General features: G+C 33.2%; 1 protein-coding gene across 1 annotated transcript in view; it reads left to right on the top strand.

The window, feature by feature from the left end:
• Positions 1-23,636, top strand: part of AGMO (alkylglycerol monooxygenase) — a 297,194-nt gene that overhangs the window by 112,210 nt on the left and 161,348 nt on the right. The window contains exon 5 of the mRNA XM_019727089.2: positions 8,989-9,084. Coding sequence (XP_019582648.2) covers positions 8,989-9,084 — 96 coding nt within the window. The remainder of the gene's footprint in view (positions 1-8,988; positions 9,085-23,636) is intronic.

Raw genomic sequence — 23,636 nt, 5'->3', positions numbered from 1 at the left:
TTAGGGTGGCTGACCTGTCATTTAGACTAGTTAAACATAAGAATTCAACTTTCAACAATTTCTAACCATGCATTTTGCATTTTTTAACTTTGTTTTAAACTTAGATTTAATATTACTCATCCAAAAGAGCTGAAATTGATGAAGTGGCATTTAAAGTGAGGCTTATTTATTGTATACTGAAATATATCATTTTGAATGCTACTTCAATTTTTTATTACACATCTTAATTAATATAGTTCCTTAAACATGATCGTCTCTCTACTTTGTAAATAATAAAATGTGTCTAGACCTATGGATATTATGTGATATATAACAGTGTAGGGATTAACATTTTGTTTTCTGCCAACTTTATAATAAAATACCTGAGTGCTGCAGTTTTATATTGAAAACATAGCTACAGAAGTGCTTGAAAAATAAAAGAATGGGCTATGTCAGAGGAATACAGGAGCCAACTTGAGAGAGCTCCCAATGGCCAAAATCTGGAACAATTTGAAAAACAAAATGCATAACATACTGTGGAGTTATAAATGAAAGTATAAAATAAATGTCTTTGATATCAGTCCATAGTAACATAGATAAATTACTGAATAAATAAATAAGTGGGGACACATGTGGGAGACAAATTCCCTTAAAGAATTACAAATAATAAATGTAGATGCTGTGCCCTGCTAAGGATGGCGCTTAATGCCTCCCTAACGCCTGCCCTTTGAGCAACCTGTGCTTAGTAAGTCCTTTACTAAGAGCATGGAAAAGGGACAATGGAGGGTCGGATTGGGGTGGTAAGGTAACTTCAGAGTGGAGAAACTTGACAAACGCAAATCTCAGATCAAAGTTAATATCCTTGATGATGTCTTGTTTGTAGCATATACCCTTTGATCAGACGTGATAAGAATGTACTTCTACCCCTGTGGTCTTTGTCACCAAAATCTAACCCAGTCTAACCTTGAGAAAAGATGTGTCCAACCCAAATTGCGGGACGTTCTACAAAATACCTAACCAGTACTCCTTGAAAATATAAGGGTCATGAAACACAAGGATCGTCTGAGAAACTGTCAGAGATCAGAGGTAGCTATAAGATACAAAGACTCAATGTAATGAGATCCCAAAACAGAAAAAAAACACACAACAACTAGTGAAATATAAATAAGGTGTGTGGAGTTTAGTGGCATTTAGTTAATAGCGATGTAACCAATTTTGGCAATGCAACATGTAATACGTTAGCAGTAGAGGAGCCGGGTGGAGGGTATGTGACAAATCTCTGCACAATTTTTGCATCTTTTCTTTAAATACTAAACCGTCATGGTTTATTTAAAAACACGATTACATCTGCAAACCTATATTTTCATACTTGGAGCCACTGTACATGATATAACAACTTTAGAAAAAATAAACTTAGAATTCACCCATTAACAACAGACATTGATTCCTGGGACCCTTAGAGTATCATAAAGGAGAATGATTCAGCTAATGCTATTTTAAATTAGCTGTTGTCCTAAAGTAATTTTTTATTTTTCCATTCTTAATCCTTCAATCCATCACCCTTGATGACCTTTCTAGAATGCCAGCTCTGAATAAGCTAAGTTCCTCTGTAACTTTGAGAAAGAAATCTCATAGAAGCCTTATTATATGCAGAGCTAGTCAAAACCTGGCCCCACCTCTCTCCAATCTCAATCTCATCTTCCACACTCTCCATTGTCACCCCATCTCCAATGTAACAATTAATTTTCAGTTCTTTAAATTTACTATATCACAACTTCTTAATACTTCATTGTACACGCTGTTATCTCTGTCCGGAAAATTATTTCCCCCTTTACTTGATTGTCGTATCCTTCAAATTTAAATCCATTCCTCTCTTCTAGATGCCTTCTGAACTTTTCTCAGGTGGTTGTTTTTGTTTGTTTGTTCGTTCCACAAAACGCTTGCATATCTCTAGTACAGTACTTACTACTTTGCTGTTGCCTTTCCTGCCAGCGTGTAAAGTTTACATGAGTCTGTTTTTCACTGCTATATACTTAGTATATATAAAGCGTCTGATATAGTCAATGTTCAATAAATGTACATTACAGAGTAAATAAAATAAAAAAGTTTTATAGTTTTCAAAATAAATTTTCAAAAGAAATATTTGCTAGGTTAACTAGGGTAAGGCCAATATGAAACTGATAATGGCACCATGTATAAAATAATTTAAATCTGTCATTCATTTAAATATTTTTGATTTAATAGATCCCCTCAAAATTAGAGCATATGTGAGTTATTTACTTTTAGGAATGCATATATTTTTAACATATTTGTCATATATGAAGCTATTGAGGGGGAAATAGTAACCTTCAATAAGCTAAATATTTCTCCTAAAAGCATAGGAAATTAATGATACATACATTTAGTTGAAATAGCTGGATTAAGTAATTTTTTTTCAGCTCTGCGGTGTCTCTCAATCATTAAAATCATTTTGTTTTCTAGATTGGAATTTTAATGAACATAGTAAAGTATGTTTATGGTATATTAGCAATCTAAAAATAAGTAAATTTTAATCACTATCAGAGGAAAGAAATACAGTTATATCATCAATGAATGGAAACTTTTATTAAAACCTGTATTATTATAAATTAGAGAATATGTAAATATATGATGATCTTATTTTTGAGCATGATTATTTTATAATATATTAATTAGATTTAGAAACATTTGAGAGCAATTCACTAGGAATAATGAAGTCTTGGTCTCAGCCTGAGTTATTAACTGCCTTTGCCTCTCTGAACCAATCGGTGTTTCAATCCCAGTGATTTTGTACATTAAATGGGGCAATTAATGTTTGCTCTGCCTTTACATATTGTTATTTTGAAGATTGCCTTAAATAATGAGTGTGGAAATTCTTTGAACTATATCAATAAATCAAGTGTGATTCACATATGTAATATTGTTTTTATACATATAAGACTGTAGCGGAACCTTTAGTGAAATCTCAGATCATTTTATTACATCATACTCCCTGCCAAACTACAGAAGCAAAGACTATTTTTCAATATGTGGGAGTTAGAGTTATATAAAGACAAATGTGAACAAATAAAGACACAAGAAACTAACAACTTTGATGTAATGCAGCCAAATGCACTGGGAATAAAATTCTCATAACTCTTATGTCACAGAAGGAAAGCATGCCCTGAGCCCCCCTATGGAGTAGAGAAACAAAACTTCTCTGAGGACCTTGCCTCAGAACTCTAAGGCATCCCTTCACCACCTTCAACCACCATTCAAAGACAGCTTATAAGACACAATTCTTGTCCATATATTAAATAAATGAAGCCCTCCGCCGATTTATGTCTTGACCAGTTTCAGAGCCTTGATTCTAGATGCATCAGGAAGATGGAATTATTCTGTAAGCTTACCAAGTAGTTTTGAAATTTGGTAAAAGTAAAATAATTCTCTGATTTTCAATGTTTTTCTTTACATTAAAATCTGATTGTCATTTATAGCCCTAATAATGAACGATACATAAGGATAATCATAGTAAAGAGCTCTACATAATACAGAACTATCTATTGTTACTGTGAAACAATGTACAACTAAATGGCTAAAATATTCAACTACTTTTACATGTTAATGTTCTTGTTTTGAGATGGTAGAGCCAGTCAAGGTGGCAGAGGTTGGGGATATAAGGAGAAGTAAGACATGAGCTTCTGTTCTTAAGGTGATCACTTTCCTTGGAGGGATTCCAGCAAGTTAGCAGCCATTGTCATACAAGTTGTTAACATTTTAGAGAGAAGTGATTGCTCTTATTAGTATGGTGGGTCAAGGGGAGCATTACAGAAGAAATGGTGCTTGAGCCCAATTTGTAAGAAGAGTAGAATTTTGCCATAGATGAGGTAAATGAAACATTATGTAGAAGGAGAATGTGAATACACAAAATTATGAATAAAATATATAATAAATTTTGGGAATGGGAAATAAAATATATGGTATGTGCATTAGTTTGCTGGGACTGCCATAATGAAGTACCAAAATTGATTGGCTTAGAACAACAGAAATTAATTGTCTCACAGTTCTGGAGTCTAGAAATCTGAGATTAAGTTGTCAATAGGGTTGTTTCCTTCTGAAGGCTGTGAGAAAGAATGAGTTTCATGCCTCTCTCCTTTTGGTGTTTTTCTGGCTATTTTTGTGTTCCTTGGCTTATAGATTCAGCACCCCATCTCTGCCTTCATGGTCACATGGCTTTCTTCCTATTTGCATGTCTGTCTATGAGTCCAAATTTCCCCTTTTTATTAGGAACCCAGTCATACTGGATTAGAGCCTACCTTAATTATCTCATTTCAACTTGATTACCTCCACAAAGATCCTATTTCCAAATAAGGTCACATTCTGAGGTACTGGGAACCTAGGGCCTCATACATCTTTTTGGGGGATGCAATTCAAACCATAGCAGTATGAGTATGCCAAGAATATAGGATGCATGAGAAGGTGGAATGGGGAAAAGGGGAAATGGATACAAGCATAGAAATGGGAACAGAAAGATGGGCCTAGATTACTTAAAGATGAGGACTTTCTAAATAGAAGCAAAAACACTTATTCCAAGCCTAGAATTTAAAGAGATGTGTTTTAAGGACAGAGATCAGTACTCTATCTGCAACCAAAAGATTTGGTTCTGTGTCATTACTAAAATAGAGTTGGGGAATGTGGGGCAGTGTACTTGATTATTCAATCTTTAGTTTCTGAAGTCCAAAGGAAAAAAAAAAATATTTCTCTGAAATCATATTATAAAAATAAGTGAGACTCAGAGGAGTTCAGAGATTTGTAAAGTTAAACTACTTTATTAAAATAAAGTGGACCTGAGTCCTGGAGCTCAGAAGATTTTTTTTTTCATTTCTTTCAAAGTAATTATACACTTGACTTCAACCATTTTGCTTCGCAGCTTTACTCAAGGGCAGCTCTTCCTTCTGAACCTCTGCTTTTTCTCCTTTTGTCATGCCTCATGGCTTTACTTGCTAGTTCATTCAACCTAAGGTGCTTATTTTCCATGACTCTGGAAAGCACAGAGTCCTTCTGTCACATCTGCCCTGAAATCCACATGCCGTGTTTGAATCCGGTCACCCACCTACTTCACTCCCACCCCAGATTGTGGAGTGCCTGAGTGCCCTCTAGCACCTGCTGGGCAATTGGATGCCCCTCCATATATGGCTTCCAAATATGGCTTAGCTGTCAATGCTGCTTACCAAGCTGTAAACATGAGGTTTCTCCTTTCCTGGCAGAAGCCTTTCAAAATTCCTATATCCTCAAGATCTCTTCCCCACTGCTGCCCCTTTCTGTCAGACAATGAACATAGTTAAAATGTCACAGAGATATGTGAACTTTTCTGGTTTTCCCTCTCCCTACTTTATGTTCAAATAGCTTCATCAAGATTTATGAATTCACAAGTTTACACGTTTTCTTACCTCTCGTTTTATAGAAAATGATCACCTGAGCACCTCTTTTGAGCAAGTCTAGTCCTTCAGTTGGTGATATTGCTCCTCTCTTAGTTCCTTTCTTGGACCTTGTTCAATCAGCTACTCTTGGTGTTTGTCCCTCTTCCTGCCATCTGGCTCCTCCTCAGTACACTATAAATATATCCTCATCTCTCACATTAAAAAACAAATAACACATACAATTTCCTTGCTCATCCACATGTTCTATTCAGGTAACACCTCAAGGATTCTCTTTTCTTGTTCTCAGGGAGAGAAAGAAGTAAATAAACCCTACTTCTACTCCATTGCTTCCTTTGAGTGATTCTTAAATTTACTGAGGTGTGGATAACAGACCTACTGATCTACTCCTGCAAATCCAATATCATTTTTCAGCTTAATTGATATTTGCACCACATATTTGCTTATTCAACATCTTCCTTGGGATACATTTCAAGAACTCCAACACAATATTCCTTAAGTTGAACTTCCAACCTATTCTTCTCCCTTTCCACGAACTTGGTGAATAGCATTACTCAACAAACAAGCCAGGAATCTGGGTATCTTTTGATAGTCTTCAGTCCTTCTCATCTTCCATTTAAATTATTACCAAATCCTTAGATCTCTTGCAGGTATTCTGCCTCTGCATCCCCATGGCTACTGCTGTGGTTAAATATGCAGGATTTTTCAGTGGGCTATTAAAATAGATTTCAAACCCGTTTTTATATTTCTTACAAGCTGAAAGAAAAAAAATAATAACTCTTCCCTTATAGCCTAGGATAAATCCAGTCTCCTTAGAATGACATTAAAAGGCTTTCCTCCCTGTTTTGACTGATGTCTAAATTATCTTTTGTTTCATTTTTCTTTGCCTGTGGTGAGTTCCAGACTCACACTCACCACACACTCCCTGATGAAAGCTATAGATTGTTTCTTCAAATAATTGTGAATTCCCCCATTACACACAAGCTCACACTTTGCTGTAATGATATGAAGGGGTTTCATGGACTCTCTGAGATCTACCCCTGAATCCCATGGTCCAAATCAAGCTCTTACCACGTCTTCCAACATCTTCAGCAATGCTGAACTACTTATAGTTCCCCCTAAATGCCATGCTGTTTCTTGCTTCATCAGGCCCCCTTACACAACTCCTGCCTGCCCCATTTCCTTGATGAACAGAATGAAACCTTCTGATCTTGTATCCATTAGCCTAAATTCACCTTCAGGCTTATCCTCATTCTCTCCTCACACCCACAGATGTATGGGTTGTTTCTCGCCTTTATAACCCTATTCTATATTACTTCTATCAAAAGATAATAAAATAATCCAGGGTAGACAGTGGGATTTAAGGCTAAAGAGCCTTGGAGTGAGAATGACATGGGTTCGGATACATAACAGAAGTGGATATATTTGCTAATGTCCCCTGACCCAGGTACAGAGAGTTTAAGTTTGAGGAAGGAAACATTTCTTTTGTCAAATTAGTACCATTTGAGGCTTTATGATGGACGTGGCATTTAAACTGGTTTACAGACTGTCAAGGGTTTTGGAATGCAAAGATTTGCAGGTAGAGATGAAGATAAGTGATCATTCTCAGACCCGCATGACATTTACTAAGCTGCTTTCAGCTTCAGAAATTAGGAGCTTGATTATCACTAGAGTCTTTTCATAGTACTATGTTAATCACAAGAAATTGACTTTCATGTGATTCATAAGACTTGCTCCCTGACCTATGTATTTCTTATTAGAAATGTGATTATCTGGAATTCCTGCTGAGTTCATTTTTCTAATTGTCAGTTCATCATTATATTTACTGATTTGTACTGTTTCATCAAATGTGTTTTTAGGAAATCTAATCTATGGGAAACTCATGAAGAAAGTACTCTATGGGATAATAGGCTTGTGGTTCATATTAACACAGTCAAGTCTCTGAGAAATTCTGCAGTAAAGAAACTTCACTTGTTTGACTCACCACTTCACAATTGATTTGACCATAGAACCAATCCCCTCTTCCATAATGGCTGTTACTCTGTCAAAGGACTATTTCTTCTCACTTTGGGGAATTATAATGAACTATGAATATTCATCTGGTACGCACTGTCTTTCTACATAAAACTATTAAGCATCCAAGATTAGTTGTTTTACATTTTTATTCACATCTCACAGATTCCAAAATACTCCTTAACTCAAAGTACTTATGTCATAGGTCATATATGGGTTTTAAACATTTATATTAACCTATATTGTGAGACAGTTATTTTAATATATTACAAAAAAATCCAATTACAGTACCATAGATCTTTTGGTATCAGAAAGATGACTAGATTTCAAATGGCTGTCCCCTTCACAATTCCTTTGATGCCTAGAGAATTGTAAGCACTTTACGAATATCGTGGAGAGAGTATCGTGGCTTAAAAGTGGATATCTTGAATAAAAGCCCAGTATTATTTTGTTGCTCACTAATCTAATTCATTGCTTAATAATACATTTACAAATAATGAAACTAATCCTGTTTGTTATGACAGTTGAGATTTTTCATGATTTAAGGTTAGAAGCAAAAACTAAAAGAGTTTATGTAAATGTCCCATTTCTAATGCATAATCATTACTAAACATTGTTGAAATAATATTTGACCTAATTGAGAACAAAACCTTTAAAATAATTTAGAAACAAAACTGTGATATTCACAAGAAATGTTTTTAAAATAGAATTTTGGAAAGGTTAACTCTACCTAAACACGAAATGTGAAGTGAAAGTCAGATTCTTTTTATTTCTATTTGGTTGTTTAGCTTTTCATTTAATAAGATGTTTTCTTAAAACATGAAACCACTCTTGGGGATCAAAGTCATTAGGAGAACACAGCAGACTGTGCTTATTAGTTGATTCTAACCAGTTCTGCAGTTTTAGCATAAGTTGTTTTTTTTAAGGCAGAGGCATTTCCGTCTGTTAGGAAATATCGACCTTTAAAATTTGTTTCCGCCATGGCACCATATCATAGCCCCTTTCTTGCTAACTTTGAAAAAAAAGGAGGAGATAGTTTGCCTTCAATAAACCACATATAAACAAATTTAAAATGCAAAATGTATTTTCTCCTGATATGAAATCACTTTCTTTTATTATAATTTTATTTTGTTACTAAGAATGCCACGTTATAATAGAGTTTGGGAGCTGTCGAGGTATAAAGGCACATGATCCTACATTTCTTATATGTAAAGAAAGTAAGTATTTCTGTGTGTGTAGAAAACCTCTTTAAGTATAGGAAACACATCCAACCTTTACAAGATTAAAGAAGTAACACCCCACCTATGATATTTTAACTAGACAACATTAAATAAATAGAAGTCCAGTAGACTCAGCTTCAATATGTTTGCAACGTTAATTACTATGTGGAAATTAATGTTGCAAAGTCAAATGTGACAATAAAATATAAGGAATAAGATAAATTTCCTAACAAATACGGTGTATCTGCTGAAGTATATACTTACATATTGAATAATTAGTAATAGTATATGTTATGTTGAGGAATCATATGTGCAATTTTAAAAATCTTTTGGTCTTTCAGATATTCTATTCTCCCCTGGCCCTCTTCATACCACCTTCAGTATATGCTGTTCATCTTCAGTTCAATCTTCTCTACCAATTTTGGATCCACACAGAGGTAAATATTTTTTTCTTTTCTTTCTTTTTTTTTTTCTTTTTTTAAGTTTTATACCTAAATAGTTAGCCTGAAGCAATGTCCTGGAAATCCACTAGCAGCTGATTTATTGTGTAAGAAAATCTTTGTCTGCCTTCTTTAAGGAGAAACATCTGTTCATTTTTATTCCTTTTTACTGAATATATATTGCAAAGTTTATAAGAAGCAATGAGGCCAGTTGGTCTCAATTAAATAAAACCATTTTTTGAACTATTAAGTACGAAAACATTTTAATACTTTATTCAATACAATATCTTCCTGTATTACAGTTTATTAAACATTGTTGGCCAAAAGATATTGAAATTAATTTAAATATAAAGATATAAATTTATATTTATATACTTTATGTTTATAAATATATGTAATATTTATATATGATATAAATATTATTTATAATAATTTATTTTATAATGTAATTTATACTTTATTATATAATGATAAATATTTAATTATGTACATAAATAGATAAAATATTTATACATCATATAAGTGAAGTTCTTGAAAACTCCTTGAAAAAAGTTTAATGCTTAAAGAAATTATAAAAATATTTTTTGATTGGAAATCTTGCTTCAATTTTGGATTTTTATTTAAAATGTGTTCAATATATTGTTAGGTTTTCTTTCCTCCCCAGAAAAGAGAACAAATATAATTTCTTGGGTCTTCTGTTGTATCTCAAATTGTCAGACTTGAATGTTTGCAGAAAGATCATTAAGCAACCGATTGGTTTATGAACTATTGTACTGATCTGGTTGTTAAGTACCAAAAATCACAGACCCAGAAAAATTCTTACTTATACACATGAGAACTCTGTCAGGCATTTGGTATTTATTGGAAGCCTTTTGAAGTTCTATAGGAAGCACGCTGACAGGTGTTGCAACTGGTTGAACAATACCGCAAATCACAGCTGCACTAGATACCAAAGCTTGATGCAACAAAGTGCATTATTTCATTAATCTGCAGTATTTCATGCTACTGATTTACTTGGAAAAAAGAAGCTGTTACCATGACTTTGGGCCTAAGTGGCATTATTTGAAGACCTGCTATGAAATAGCATTGCATTTTATGGTTGTTGACATACATCAAACAGTCAATACTACAACCTTCTGAAAGAGTTGTTGAGGCCAATTCTGACTCTAAAGGTCAAAGACCAAATTTGTTTAAATCAGTGGAGGGAAGCTTTCTGATGATTTACATGAAAGGGTTAAAGGAGAATTACATTTTTATAGCAGCTCTGCTTCAGGTCATGCCATGTGTTGGGTCAGGTATTAGTCTGGATAAAGAACAATGGTGCCTAAGTAACTTCTGCCTTTTCCTGTGTCACTGGGAGGTTCATGAGCCAGGGCTTGAGTTCCATCTCAGGAAATAAAGGGAGAATGGAGGAAAGTCAATGGTGAGGTATTTCTTTTAAGCTCACACTCTCCAGGGGGCTTCATTCCAACTCAAAGCAATGTATTAGAACTTTTCTCTTATGTTATCCATCATATAGTTATTTCACTTCTGCTGACCACCATAAAACCAGTTCTCACTCTAAGGGGAATCTGGCCTTAAGCAGGTACTGATCTTATAAAAGTGAAGAAGAGTTCACACCCTTCAATCTATCAAGTTAAGAGAAGAGGAATAAAGAGCAAAGAAACTAACAGCATGCTTTTGAAAAGTTGTATATAAGAGAAAAATAGGTCATAAACTGAAGAGTTTGCAATGAAATTTTTAGCTTACTTTTGAGTTACTTTGATGAAAAAACAACAGCATTTACTATCTTCCTCTTTTTAGGAAGTTACAAAAGATTCTGCTTGAAACTATGCTATGTTGCTTAATTTTTATGATTACATTTTTGTATATTGTTCCTTCATCTGAAGTGTCCGCAGCACATAGATATACTCTTTTCTTGTGAGTATACTGAAGGCAATTAGAAAGTCTTTTTATTTAATGCACATTTTAAATTTAATAACTGTGGAATGTTACAATTATTTTTGAGCTATTAGATGATAGATGGGTTTTAGCTGATTTACACAGTACAGTAGTAATAGTAACACTATCTATTATCTTTGATTTATCTTAAATTTATTATCATTGTTTGTGTACATATCAGATGATGCTTGGGCAACGGAATGCAACAGTGAAATAATTCTTTGGTGTTGAAGATTTGAAATATATGGTTCAATAATTTTGATAGTGTTAAACTAAAGCCCCTAAATGGAATGTTACGGAGTTACAAATATAACGAGCAATCTCATTAAGTACTAACCTGGATAGATCTCCAAATAAGTAAAGGTACATAACAGGATATAATGTATGCTAATATTTATATTTAAAAAGGAAAAAACAACTATATGCTCATATATGCGTAAAATGCTTCTAGAAGTTCACAGGGTAGCCAACTGTTTTTTCTGTGGAAGGATATTTGGGATGACTGGGAGATAAGGCTTAGAATGGAATATTAACATCAATTTTACCCATTTTGATGTGGGTAAAGAGCTATCTTTTTGTAGTAGTAGTTCCTTAATAATTAATGTTGTTTAGAAGCCTTCTATGTAGTTATTGGATATTAAGATATTTGCTTTAATGAACTGTCAGTTGAAGCTCTCATCTATGTTTTTACTGGGTTGTTTGCCTAACTGATTTGTTGGAATTCTTTACAGATTCTGGATATAACATTTATCAGATTTGTGTATTTTAAATATATCCCTCCAGTTTGTAACATGCCTTTTCATTTTCTGCCTGGTGACTTTTGATGAAAAAAAAATGAAGTTTTACTTATCTTTTTTTTTTTCTTTATGGCTGGTTTTGCTTTGTTTTTTTGTGTTTTCTCTAAGACATTTTTGAGTATCACAAACTGGGAAAGAAATTATCTGAAAGAATTCTTTTGGAAACTGAGTTTTAACTTTACCTTAGAGACTGTGACATACTTGATTAAACTTATGTATATGGTATTTGGTAGAGGTCAAGATTCATTATTTCTTTGCACATACCCACTCACTCCAGCACCGTTTATAGTGCAGACTTTCTCTTATCCATTGGATTACCTTGATGCTTTTGCAGAAAAGAAATTTACCATATATGGTTGGATCTAATTTTAGACTTCTATTCTCCTACATTGATTTTTTTATTTCCTCTTATATAAATCCTCCACTTTACTCATTACTATAGCTTTATAGGAAGGATGGCTTGTACAATTTGTAAAATAATTTGTTATTAAAATTCTCTAAAACTTTTCTCGTGCACAATTTTGTAGTCTTTGATTAAGACAGTTCTATTTCTTTCTTCTCTGTATTTATATCATGTATTTCTTTTTCTTGCCTTATTGAATAGAGTTCACAGAGAATATATTTTAAATTAAATTTGGGAAAAAAAATAAAACCTGAAAAGTATTTTCTTAATCATTATTTTTGTATCATTCTTTATCTCCTCTCTTGGAGCTCCAAATGCATGTTTATTAGACTACTTCATATTGCCTTACAGATCAATAATGCTGTATTTTTTTAAATTTAACTTTCATATTTAGATGGTATAATTTCTATTAATTTGTCTTCAAATTCATTTACCCTTTCACCAGCTCTCTCTAATCTGCTAGTGAACTTATTCATTGGATTTCTAGCATAAGATGTTAGACTTTAAGTTCTAGAATTGTCATTTCTTTATTTATAATAATGAATAGTTTTCATTTCTTTGTTGAGATTGGCTGTTTGTCACTCATTGTGACTATCTTTCTATCTAAGTCTTAATGATAATAATTATTTTAAAATTCTTGTCTGCTAATTCTAACTCTGTTATATGTGGGTCTAACTCAGTTGACATTTTTTTGCTTGATTTAGACCACATTTTTCTTCGGTATATGTCCAGTAAATTTTTTTAATATTATTGTTATCATTAACCAATATTTATGGCAAGTTTATTGTAGAGACTCTAGATTCTGTTTTAGTCCTGTGACCATTCCTTACTTTTACTATAGGAGGCAGTGAAATAACTGACTAAACATCCTTTGTTTTTGGAGGCTTTGATTTACACTTTGTTAGGAGATGTATCATTTATTACTGTCTTTAGTCCTGGGGCACATTCCTTATCATTGGTGGTCTTTACCCATAGGGCAAGGCTTATTACAAAGCCAATTTCATTTGGTAAGATTTGAACTCTAAATTATCTTGCCAGCAACAGGCAGCAATCAAAATCTCTGGCTTTGTTTCTTCATAAGTAAAATAAGGATAACAAAAATTCATAGCATTGTTGTGAGGACTAAATAAAAATTCATGTTCCAATCTATTGATTAGAATGCTTGGCATATAGATAATACTAAAAGAAGATGTTTTCAGTACTATTATTGTTATCATTACATATTTCTGCAATCCAAGTACCTGTTTAATTGTATGTCAATTACTAATCATTCCTAGCCATCATTTATGATTATTTATGGATATTTTATGACATAATTTTAATGTAATCCATATTTTAGTATAAATTATTAATGTGAACAAATACAGTTGGATTTCAGACTTTAAGAAATAATTAATGCACAAATTTACTTTAGAAAAAACATATCCTTAAATATAAGCGTTTGGGATTCTGATCAGAAAGTACATTGCTTAGGTTTTTTTTACTATAATCTCTCTTTTTAAAATTCAGTAACTAATCAATGTGCAAAATTATGACATTTTCCAATTTCACTACACCTTTTAAAATATTTCAATTATTATATCTTACAGACATTCATTGAATGTCTATTGCATTCTTAGTATTGTATGTAATAACAAAGACAAAAAAGGACTAAAAACTGGAATAATGAGATGCACTATTCTGGATGAAGGAAAACCAGCTGAGCTTGAAACATATTTTTAAAAAAAAAAAAGAAGGAGAAGAAGTGTAGCAGATTAAACCATTACAATCATTCCAGGCCAGGAATTCTCAGTTACTGATACTTGTCATTGCTCTGACATGTCTCAAGGAAAATTGAACAAGATGACAGTTCTGTTTATTTATTTCCTTTTATATATCATATACTTCTTCAACACTCATTTTTCAGGAAATATTTTAAGCATTAACACATATTATCTCACTAAGTCTTCACAACAACTCGATGGAATAGGTAATACTATTTCCTCCACTTAAATAAACTAAGTAAGTTGCCCTGTGTCATATGATTAGTAAATGTCAAAGCCAGGCTTTGTAACAAGTAGTCAGGCTCCTATTCCTTTCTCTTATCTGCTACACTATAAAGCTTCCCTACAGATGGGTCATTTCTGATCATTATCTTATGATAAAATGGCTACTATGTGTTAAGCATCCAGTACATGCCAAGCAAAAAAAAAAAAATAATTCCCATAAAATAATTTGATTCACTAAAGGCCAATTAAACTTTTACGGGTTGTAAAGAATGAATATAAATTCAAGTAACTTTAGTTAATGGGACTTTATTTTAAGAGTACATGTAGAAATACATGCAACAGGAAACCATTCCAGAAATTTAATAGACAATTTTAGAAAACTGGAATTTTTATATTCACCAACTCTGTGACAAACACCATCCATTTTAAAGCTAAGGATATTGAGATTCTACAATTAATATAAGGTAACACAGCTGGCTTTAGAGCTCATGTTTTGGCCATTACTCAACCATCACATTTCTTCTTCAAACAATATATTTATTCATTTATGCCTCAGTCTACAAGGCAGAAGGCAACAGGGTTCATAAAGAACCTATTTGGGACAGTGAAGAGATTAAGTTCTGTGCGTTAGTTAACACAGAACTCAGTTGTAATCTTGCCCGTACCAAATTACTCTGTTACCTTTACACACATTTATTTGTTCCTCTGTAATTCAGTCTATTCTCAGAGGCTAGTCCCACTGGAAACCTTTTGGTGGTGTACCATTGCTTGCTGAGTAGTATAAATTGTTTGCATTTCACGTTTCTTATGCACTGCCTTCCAAATAGATCGCCTGATACACATCCCATTACTTTCCATTCTTTGCAATTAATTCAAACTAGACTTTTTTCATTTCCCATAAACAACTGGTATGTAATCATATAGTTTCTCTCCTTTTCGTATTTTCTACACATTGCTGTTTTATACATTTTTCACGGCCCAATTCAAATTCCCTTTTCTCCATAAAGTGTTTCCTATTTCTATTAAGAGCAAATACCTATATAGCTTAGACCATGTGTCAGTCCCTATGATAAATTGTAACTATGCAGAGATTAAATAACTTGCCTAATGTTGTTGCAGCTACTTGATAGTAAATCCATGATTCAAAGCCTTGTAAATAATTCTTTCTTTTTTCCTCCTGTGAATGTGATATCATTGATTTTACATCTCTTAGAGATGTTTCTGTTTTCTCAGACTGCCCCAATATATGCCTGTTTTTCTGATATAATTGTCAATAGCACACTCTTTCACTCTCAATATTCATTATACACTTTAGTGAACAGTTTAGGAGGCTAAACTGCTCTTTATTGCTCTTATCCTTTTCATTTCTATTGCCTCACCTTAATTTATGCCCCTATCATTGATTGTTAGTCAACATAGATGGTTACAATAGAATTCTATTTGTTTTCTATTCCTACAAACTCTTTTCTCTGCTATATATTTGTATACAACAACTGTGATGATCGTTTTAGAACCCAGGTCATATCAGGGCACTCTCAACATGTGAACACACATCAACAACTGGGATTTTTAAATGGCTCTCTATTGACTACAGGATAAAATCAAATACCTTAAGTTCATGGATGGATTTCAGGGCCCTTAGAATGTAATCCTTGCTTACATTCTTATCCCATTAGCCAATCCAGTTAAACTACACTGATTTTTGCTCCCTAAGCACACCAAATATTTATTCACTTTCTGTACTTTTACACACTCTCTCTGTTATGTTCTTTTTTCTAAACATTATTCGTGATGTGACACAAATGCCACTTCCTCTGGAATATCTTTCTTTCAACTTCTAGTTAAAGTGCATGTTTCTTTACCTCTGTATGTATTTCTACATCCATATTGGCAGTTAATAATTAAGAGTATGAGCTCTGTTGGGGGACATAAATTAAATTATTTATTATTGGAAGCATTCGATTAATGGTGGTGAAGTTTCTTGCACCACTGTATTATATTTGCTGCTTAATTTTGTATCTCCCATTATTCTCTGAGTTCCTTGATAGGAAAAAATGTCCTTCATCTATTATGTGAATATATATTTGTGTGTATGTGTACAGATATATATGAACTTCAGTAAATACAAATAACAGTGTTTAAATAATTATAATTAACTAGTATTGATAATTATAGTGTTAAATATTAATAAATATATCATGTTATATGTGTGTATATTTATATTTGTATCTGGAATATACTTACGAGGTTGGAAAATTAAATTTGCGAACTCATCCTAGAAAAAGTGTTACACATCTCATTGCTGAATACCACTACCATAACCTTCAAAGTACTCCCCTTGGGAAGCTAATCACCAATGCCCGTGCCTAGTCCACCCTTCATAGCAATTTTGGAACTCTTTTTCTGGAATGGCCATCAGAACTGTTGTCTTATTACCCTTGTCCTGAATGTCATCAAAATATCTTCCTTTCAATATATCCTTTCTCTTCAAGCAAAGAAAGAAGTCATCGGGGGCCAGATTAGGTGAGTAGGGAGGGTGTTCCAAGACAGTTATTTGTTTACTGGCTAAAAATTCCCTCACAGACAGTGCTGTGTGAGCTGGTGCATTGTCGAGATGCAAGAGCCATGGATTATTGACAAAAAGTTCAGGTCATCTAACTTTTTCACACAGTCTTTCCAGCATTTCCAAATAGTAAACTTGGTTAACTGTTTGTCCAGTTGGTACAAATTCATAATGAATTATCCCTCTGATATTAAAAAAGGTTAACAACATCATTGCAAAAAGTTTGCAAACTTGTCTGCCCTCGTATGCCATGTCTTTCCTAATAGAGTGTAGATTTTGGACAATTATGATTATGCACCTTTTGGAATTTTAAGGAACTTGGGGGAAGAAGTAAGTTTTATTTCCAAATATATAATGTTTTTCCTTTGGGAGAGTAGCTAGAATCCAACAGATTCTTGAAGGACATTCTGAACCTCAAAATGTTAGTAAGAAGAGGTGCCAATTTAGGTCAGAAGACTGGAATAGACTCTTTGTCTAGCACAGAGTAGGTGCTCAAGAAAAGTTTTATGAGTATATGAACCTTTGTTCTTCCATCGCTTCTTAAAGTCAATGTCCAGATCAAATCTTAGTATCATTTGACTCCTTAATCTTTAGTTCAAATCCTATACATGTTCTCTCTATAAACGATCTCTTGTTCTATTGTACAGTTGTCTTTTAAAATAATTCATCACACCCTGCTTATTCATGTATAAAATTTTGTAGTGTTTTTCCAAATCCATTAGATATCTAGATATCTTTGAGGTTCATATATATTCATAAAACTTTTCTTGAGCACCTACTCTGTGCCAAAGAGGCTATTCCAGGTTTCTGACCTGAATTGGCACTTCTTACTAATATTTTAAGGTTCACAACCTCCTTCAAGAATTTGTTGGAGTCTAGTGAATCTCTCAAAAGAAAAACAAACAACAAAAAACTTCACAGCATTTTATTGAGCTTCCTAAAGCTTACCAGTATACTGTCTAAAAATTCATTGATCATCATTGTAAAATATTTGCTGTGAAAAGACTAGAATTTGAGGATTTCACACAGAAAGAATAAGATGGAATCTACTTATCAGAATTGGAGAGACAGGCATTTCCAGAACAAGGGAATAGTAAGATATAATGGCTAAGATTATAGGGAAATCTAACCCCTGTTAGAGGTTTGTACATAGTGTGTTCCCAGAACCTAAAAGGGTACCTCCGTAATGGAAGCTCAATAAATGTTTATTGAATGAATGGTATAAACATTTAGTAAAGTTTTTTAAACTCTATCTTTGCTTTCTAATCTGTTAAATAAAGGTAATCATATACACTACTCCATAAGTGTGTTATGAGGATTAATGAAATAGCATATGTTTATCATATAGTCTAGAAAATAATATGCTTTCAGCAAATGGGAGTTATTTTTGAAAAGCCAAAACCCTGCATATTGGAATTGATACATAAATTCAGAGCTAGACTACAAGCAAGTATAACTGTGTGGGTCACATGCACGCATCAGAATTATCTGGGTACTTACTCAAGATGTAGAAGGATGGTCCCCTTCTAAGAACAATAGAATCTAAATCTCTGATGAGTGAGCGTAAAAATCTGCATTTTGAACAAGCACCCCCAGAGGTTAGATTGAACATCGATGTGATCAAACTGGAACACCATGAATGTGGGAGCTGACAGTAAACTTCTTGAAGACAAGGACATGTTTTATTCATCTTTGTTTTCCCATTGTCTGAACTGGGATGACCATCAGCAGATATCTTTCTAATTAATGAATGAATTGATTGTGTTCACCAGATTCTTTATCATAGATATGTGTGTGGTAGAGAAGCAAAAGAAACAAGACATACTCATAAAGAAGAATTTAGATCAGAGAGGACTGGATTGTGGTCCTCCAAAATTCGTGTGTTAAAGTCCTCATACCCAATGTAATGATATTTGAAGATGGGGCCTTTGGGAGGTAATCAGGTTTTGAGAGTGGAGCCCTCATAATGGGATCTGTGCCCTTATAAGAAGAGGCATGAGAGAGAGGATAGAGCAAGAAGGCAGCCCTCACCAAGCACTGAATCTGCTGGCACCTTCATCTTGGACTTCTTTATCTCCATCACTGTGACAATATGTGTTTATTGTTTAAGCCGCCCAGCCTGGTGTATTTAGTTATAATATCCCAAACTGACTAAGACATGTTGTACTGATAAAAGAAAAAAAAAAGATCCACAGGGGACAAGGGGAGGAAATACACTTTAGCTTGTCTTTAGGAGAATATACAAATGAAAACAGGGTAAATGAACTTAAGAAAAACAGATACTTGTAGCTTCTAATCTACTGATTGAGAATTCATTCTATGATATTTGACTATCAAAGATTAGTATATGCAAATGTTTTAATGGGTGACGATCAGGAGATCTGACATATGAGAATGTAAGCCCTGAAATGCAGATTTCTACATTTTATTTCTGAAGGTATCTAATGAATAGACAGTACCCAGGTACCTGGTCAGTAATGAATTGGCATTTGTTGATTAATGAATATAGGAACCACACCTGCAATTGGGAATGCAATCGTAATGGCAGTCACAGTGTAGTGAGTTTTAGAATGGGTGGAATGTTTGAAGTCTGCATTGCAAGACTGCCTGGATTGGATTTTTGAACAAGAACTACTTAACCTCTCAGTTTATCAGTTTCCTTCTTTTTACATAATGTCACTACTACTAATGATAATGTGGCTCATTTAATCACTGAGTGCCTGAACTGGTAAATATAAAATGGGGTTACACAGAATGAAGTTTTATATGGTCATGGTTATGAATGTTTTCTATGTTTCCTTCTCTCAATTTCATAGGTATTATTAAAAAACAGTTACTTGGAACCCATCTCCCTTTGAAGGAATGCATTTAGCAGCTACTTGCATTCATTTTTTCCAAGGAAAAGTCGAAAGTCTTATCCAAAATATAAGCTGAGACAAATTAAAAAATTCTAACTGGTCCAGACCTTCTCTTGTTTGAAGCATAATGCAATCATAAGTGACAAGAATCAGCTTTCAAGATAATTTATTATAAACACAGTCCTTTAAAACTGTTGTTTATTGTATAAATATAGGCCAGTCTCATTCTTCTTAAAACTAAGCTTTTGACTCTTTAACCCTGGGGTACGGATTCATCAGAAATTTACTCCCTATGAAGCTCTTTATGATCCCAACAGTCCTGATTCCTCCAAATTGTTTTATTTCCAAACTATAAATATTGTTTTTTGTTTTTTGTTTTTTTTCTCAACTTAGTGTGGAAATTCAGCTATCTCCATGTTACATGCTTACTGAAGTAGAAAACTGCCTAATCAGATAGGAAAACATTTGGCTGTGAATAAATCAGCATTTGTTGAGGATTCAAAGTGTGAGAGTAGGCAGACAAGCACATATCTTAAGAGCCCTGCTTTCTCTTGCTTCCCTGTAGAGAAATCATAGACTAATATGGCTGCCACTGACATCTGTCTAAATACTTGAGTGCGTTGCCTTTAATTAACACAGCAGAACTAGTGGGAGATGTAAAGACTTTATTTTTAGATTTCATCACCAGATGCTCTACAATATAAATTTATCCATAAATGTTCACATTGATTAAGATTTTAACAAGGAAAGCAGTGAATGTTTAAAGATCAACTAATTCAGAACAAGAAGTAAAATTATTTTAATATGTTAATTTATGATGTTCATGGATTTTACCATTTCCTAAAAGTTTAAATAAGGAATTGCTATAGATTTTCTTGAGGGTGAAAAACACATTTCTATACATATTCAAACAATAAAATCTGATGCTATCACTTGTTCTACCTTTAAGTTAAGAAATAAATAAATTACCTGCTACAAAATTGTAATTTCCATTGTTTCACTCTGTGATCTTTCAAAAGATTTTAACATAGTGCTTTGCATAAAATATGCACTCAATAAATACCTATTGACAAAATGAAACCCACACAAGGTTATTTTGCTTTTCATATAGTCAGTTGAAGAAGTATATGAACAAAGGTAAATTCTCAACAGCATTCTCCAGAAACAAAAAATCAATGGGATTATTTCCAAAGCTGTACGATGGGGAGCTAAATAAAACATTTAGCTTTACTAAAGAAAAATTTCAGCTTGTGACCTGGAAAATGAACTCAATTTGCTTTCTGTTAGATAATTCTTGTGCCAAGTATAAATTCAAGTTAATTATAAATTCAAACATATGTACTGTGCAATACAGTAGTTGAAAAGAAAAAAATGAATGATTTTCTCAATGTTCTCTAAATAACAGAAATTAATTTTAAAAGATAACTTGTTTGTAAAACCTTTTTATCTCAAATAGTTTCATCTTTCCCTTGAAAAGTCCATGGGACTGTGATTAATCTTCCTGACAGAAGTGCCTTTGTATCACTTTATTTCTTTTTATTTCTAAAACCTTGTAAGGTCCATAGAAATTTTTGCAGAATGAATGAACTGTCTGACAAGAGACTCCTTGCTGATTATGCAAGTAACTTTTAATCAGAAACATTGATAAGAATTTATAAATACAGGTTTTAATGATTTGAAACATTATTTTCAACGCTAATAGAGAACACTTATTGGTATTAGTAGGTTGGTACTTAAAATAATTGTTGATTGGTATTTGACTATGTATTTAATATTTAATAAATGTGATAAATATATTAATAAGGATAAATATATTGGTATAACTTAATAGCTTTGTCCTTCAAGTTTTCTATCCGTAAATGAGATAAAAATACTGGAATATATTATTGAAAAGTCATAGAAATATTTATAATCCACTTGCATTTCAAAAAGATATGAGTGGGCCTGTAGATAATTATAAAGATCTTTCCAAATAAAAGATTCTCCAAAATGTTTATATGCAAATGCTCATGCATAGATAGATAGATAGATAGATAGATAGATAGATAGATAGATAGAAAAGAAAAAAAGGAAAGAAAGAAAGAGGGGCAGAAGGAAGGGAGGAAGGAAAGGAGGGAGGGAGGGAGGGAGGGAGGGAGGAAGGAAGGAAGGAAGGAAGGAAGGAAGGAAGGAAGGAAGGAAGGAAAGAAGGAAAGAAGGAAAGAAGGAAGAAAGGAAGAGTGGGAGGGGAGGGAGGGTGGTAGGAAGGAAGGAGGGAAGAAAATTTGGCCAGGAAAAACATGACTAATCATGGTAAAACTATTGGTCCATTTAATTTTAGTTTGGGTTTGCACCCAATCTTGCTACTAATTTACCAGGAAAGTTTTGCCATTTTAAAACTCTACTTCAAGCATATCTTTCTCAGTTAAATGTAAGATAGCAATGATTTTTATATCAGATGATAAATGTGTTAGGAGCTGGCTTAATATTCCCCTTAAATACCGACTGCAGTGAAACACAGAGGCCCACCGTGGTACGGGTCCCTCTGGAACATCAATCATGCATGAGGCTGTAAAGAAAAGTCTTGACTAGTTAGAGTCAATGTCATTGCTATGACTTGAGCTCATCTGCATGCAGGCATTTTCCTACTATAGAGATTGTATTTCACCTCACCCCCAACCCAGTCACTGCTTAGCATTTATCATATTGTTAGCACATTCATTTTTATAATGAGGATTCAGTAAAACATATGCTTCTTAGGACATATTTTCCCTATTATGATTTTTTCCTCTCAGACAGGCAACATGAATATTTGTAAGCATCTCTTATTTGGAAAGGACATTGTAATTAACTATAGGTACATGCTTTCTTTCTGAAGAGTAAGTGGTTATAAATATTCCTATGGTCTTTCAATAATATATTCCAGTAATTTTATTACCCATTTGCAGATTTAAAAACAAAAACAAAAAACAAACAAACAAACAAAACCCTGAAAGGTAGAAATATAATGCAATGTTCCCAATATTATTCTAAAATTTAACAAAGTAATAGAATTCAGGCTTTAAAAAATATATAGATTTAGAAAGTCTCTTCTCCAGCCTCAGTAGTTATAGTAAGTGAGAAAAGACAATTTTCCAAACAATTCAGACAAACAAAATTATTTTGTCTCCAATAAACGGAATATTTTTGTTAAAAGTAAGTTTTTGTCCTCCAAATTAACTATTGGTTAATCATATCTATACTCTTAACTGAATGACAAAAATCTAACCAGTCAATGTTTTTCAATCACAAGAATCAGAGAAAGTAATTAAGAAAAGTGTAGAATGAAATATGTTGATTTTATGAGAAATAATTTCAGACAGGACATTAACTTAAAATATTTATTTTGTTGCTTTATAGAGATAAACTCCAAGTGATTTTTCAATTTATTATTTTATTTTATTAAATTTTGAGGGGGTGACAATAATTAGTAAAACTACATAGGTTTCAAGTGTACATTTCTGTAATACATCATCTACATATCACATTGTGTGCTCACTACCCAGAGTCAGTTCTCCTTCCAACACATATATTTGACCCTCTTTACCCTCTTCCCCACTTACTTTCTGGTAAGCACTAAACTGTTGTCTGTGTCTAGGAGTTTTTGTTTCTTTGCTTGTTTGTTTTATTCATTTGTTGTTTTTAGTCTTATATTCCACACAAGAGTGAAGTTATATGATTTTTGACATTTTCTATCCCACTTATTTCACTTAGCATAATAATCTCAAGATCCATCCATGCTGTCGCAAATGGCAGTATTTCATATTTTCTTATGGCAGAGTAGTATTCCATTGTGTATATATGCCACATCTTCTTTATCCAATCATCTATCGAAGGACACTTGATTGTTTCCATGTCTTGGCCACCGTAAATAATGCTGCAATGAATATTGGGTTACATATATTTTTATGGATAAATGTTTTCAGATTTTTGGGGTAGATACCCAGTAGAAGGATTGCTGGGTCATGTGGTAATTCTTAA

The sequence above is a fragment of the Rhinolophus sinicus genome, linkage group LG09, assembly GCF_036562045.2.
Source record: "Rhinolophus sinicus isolate RSC01 linkage group LG09, ASM3656204v1, whole genome shotgun sequence".
NCBI classification, from domain to species: domain Eukaryota; kingdom Metazoa; phylum Chordata; class Mammalia; order Chiroptera; family Rhinolophidae; genus Rhinolophus; species Rhinolophus sinicus.
The sequence above is the reverse complement of the archived record's forward strand: the minus strand, read 5'-3'. Positions and strand labels throughout refer to the sequence as shown.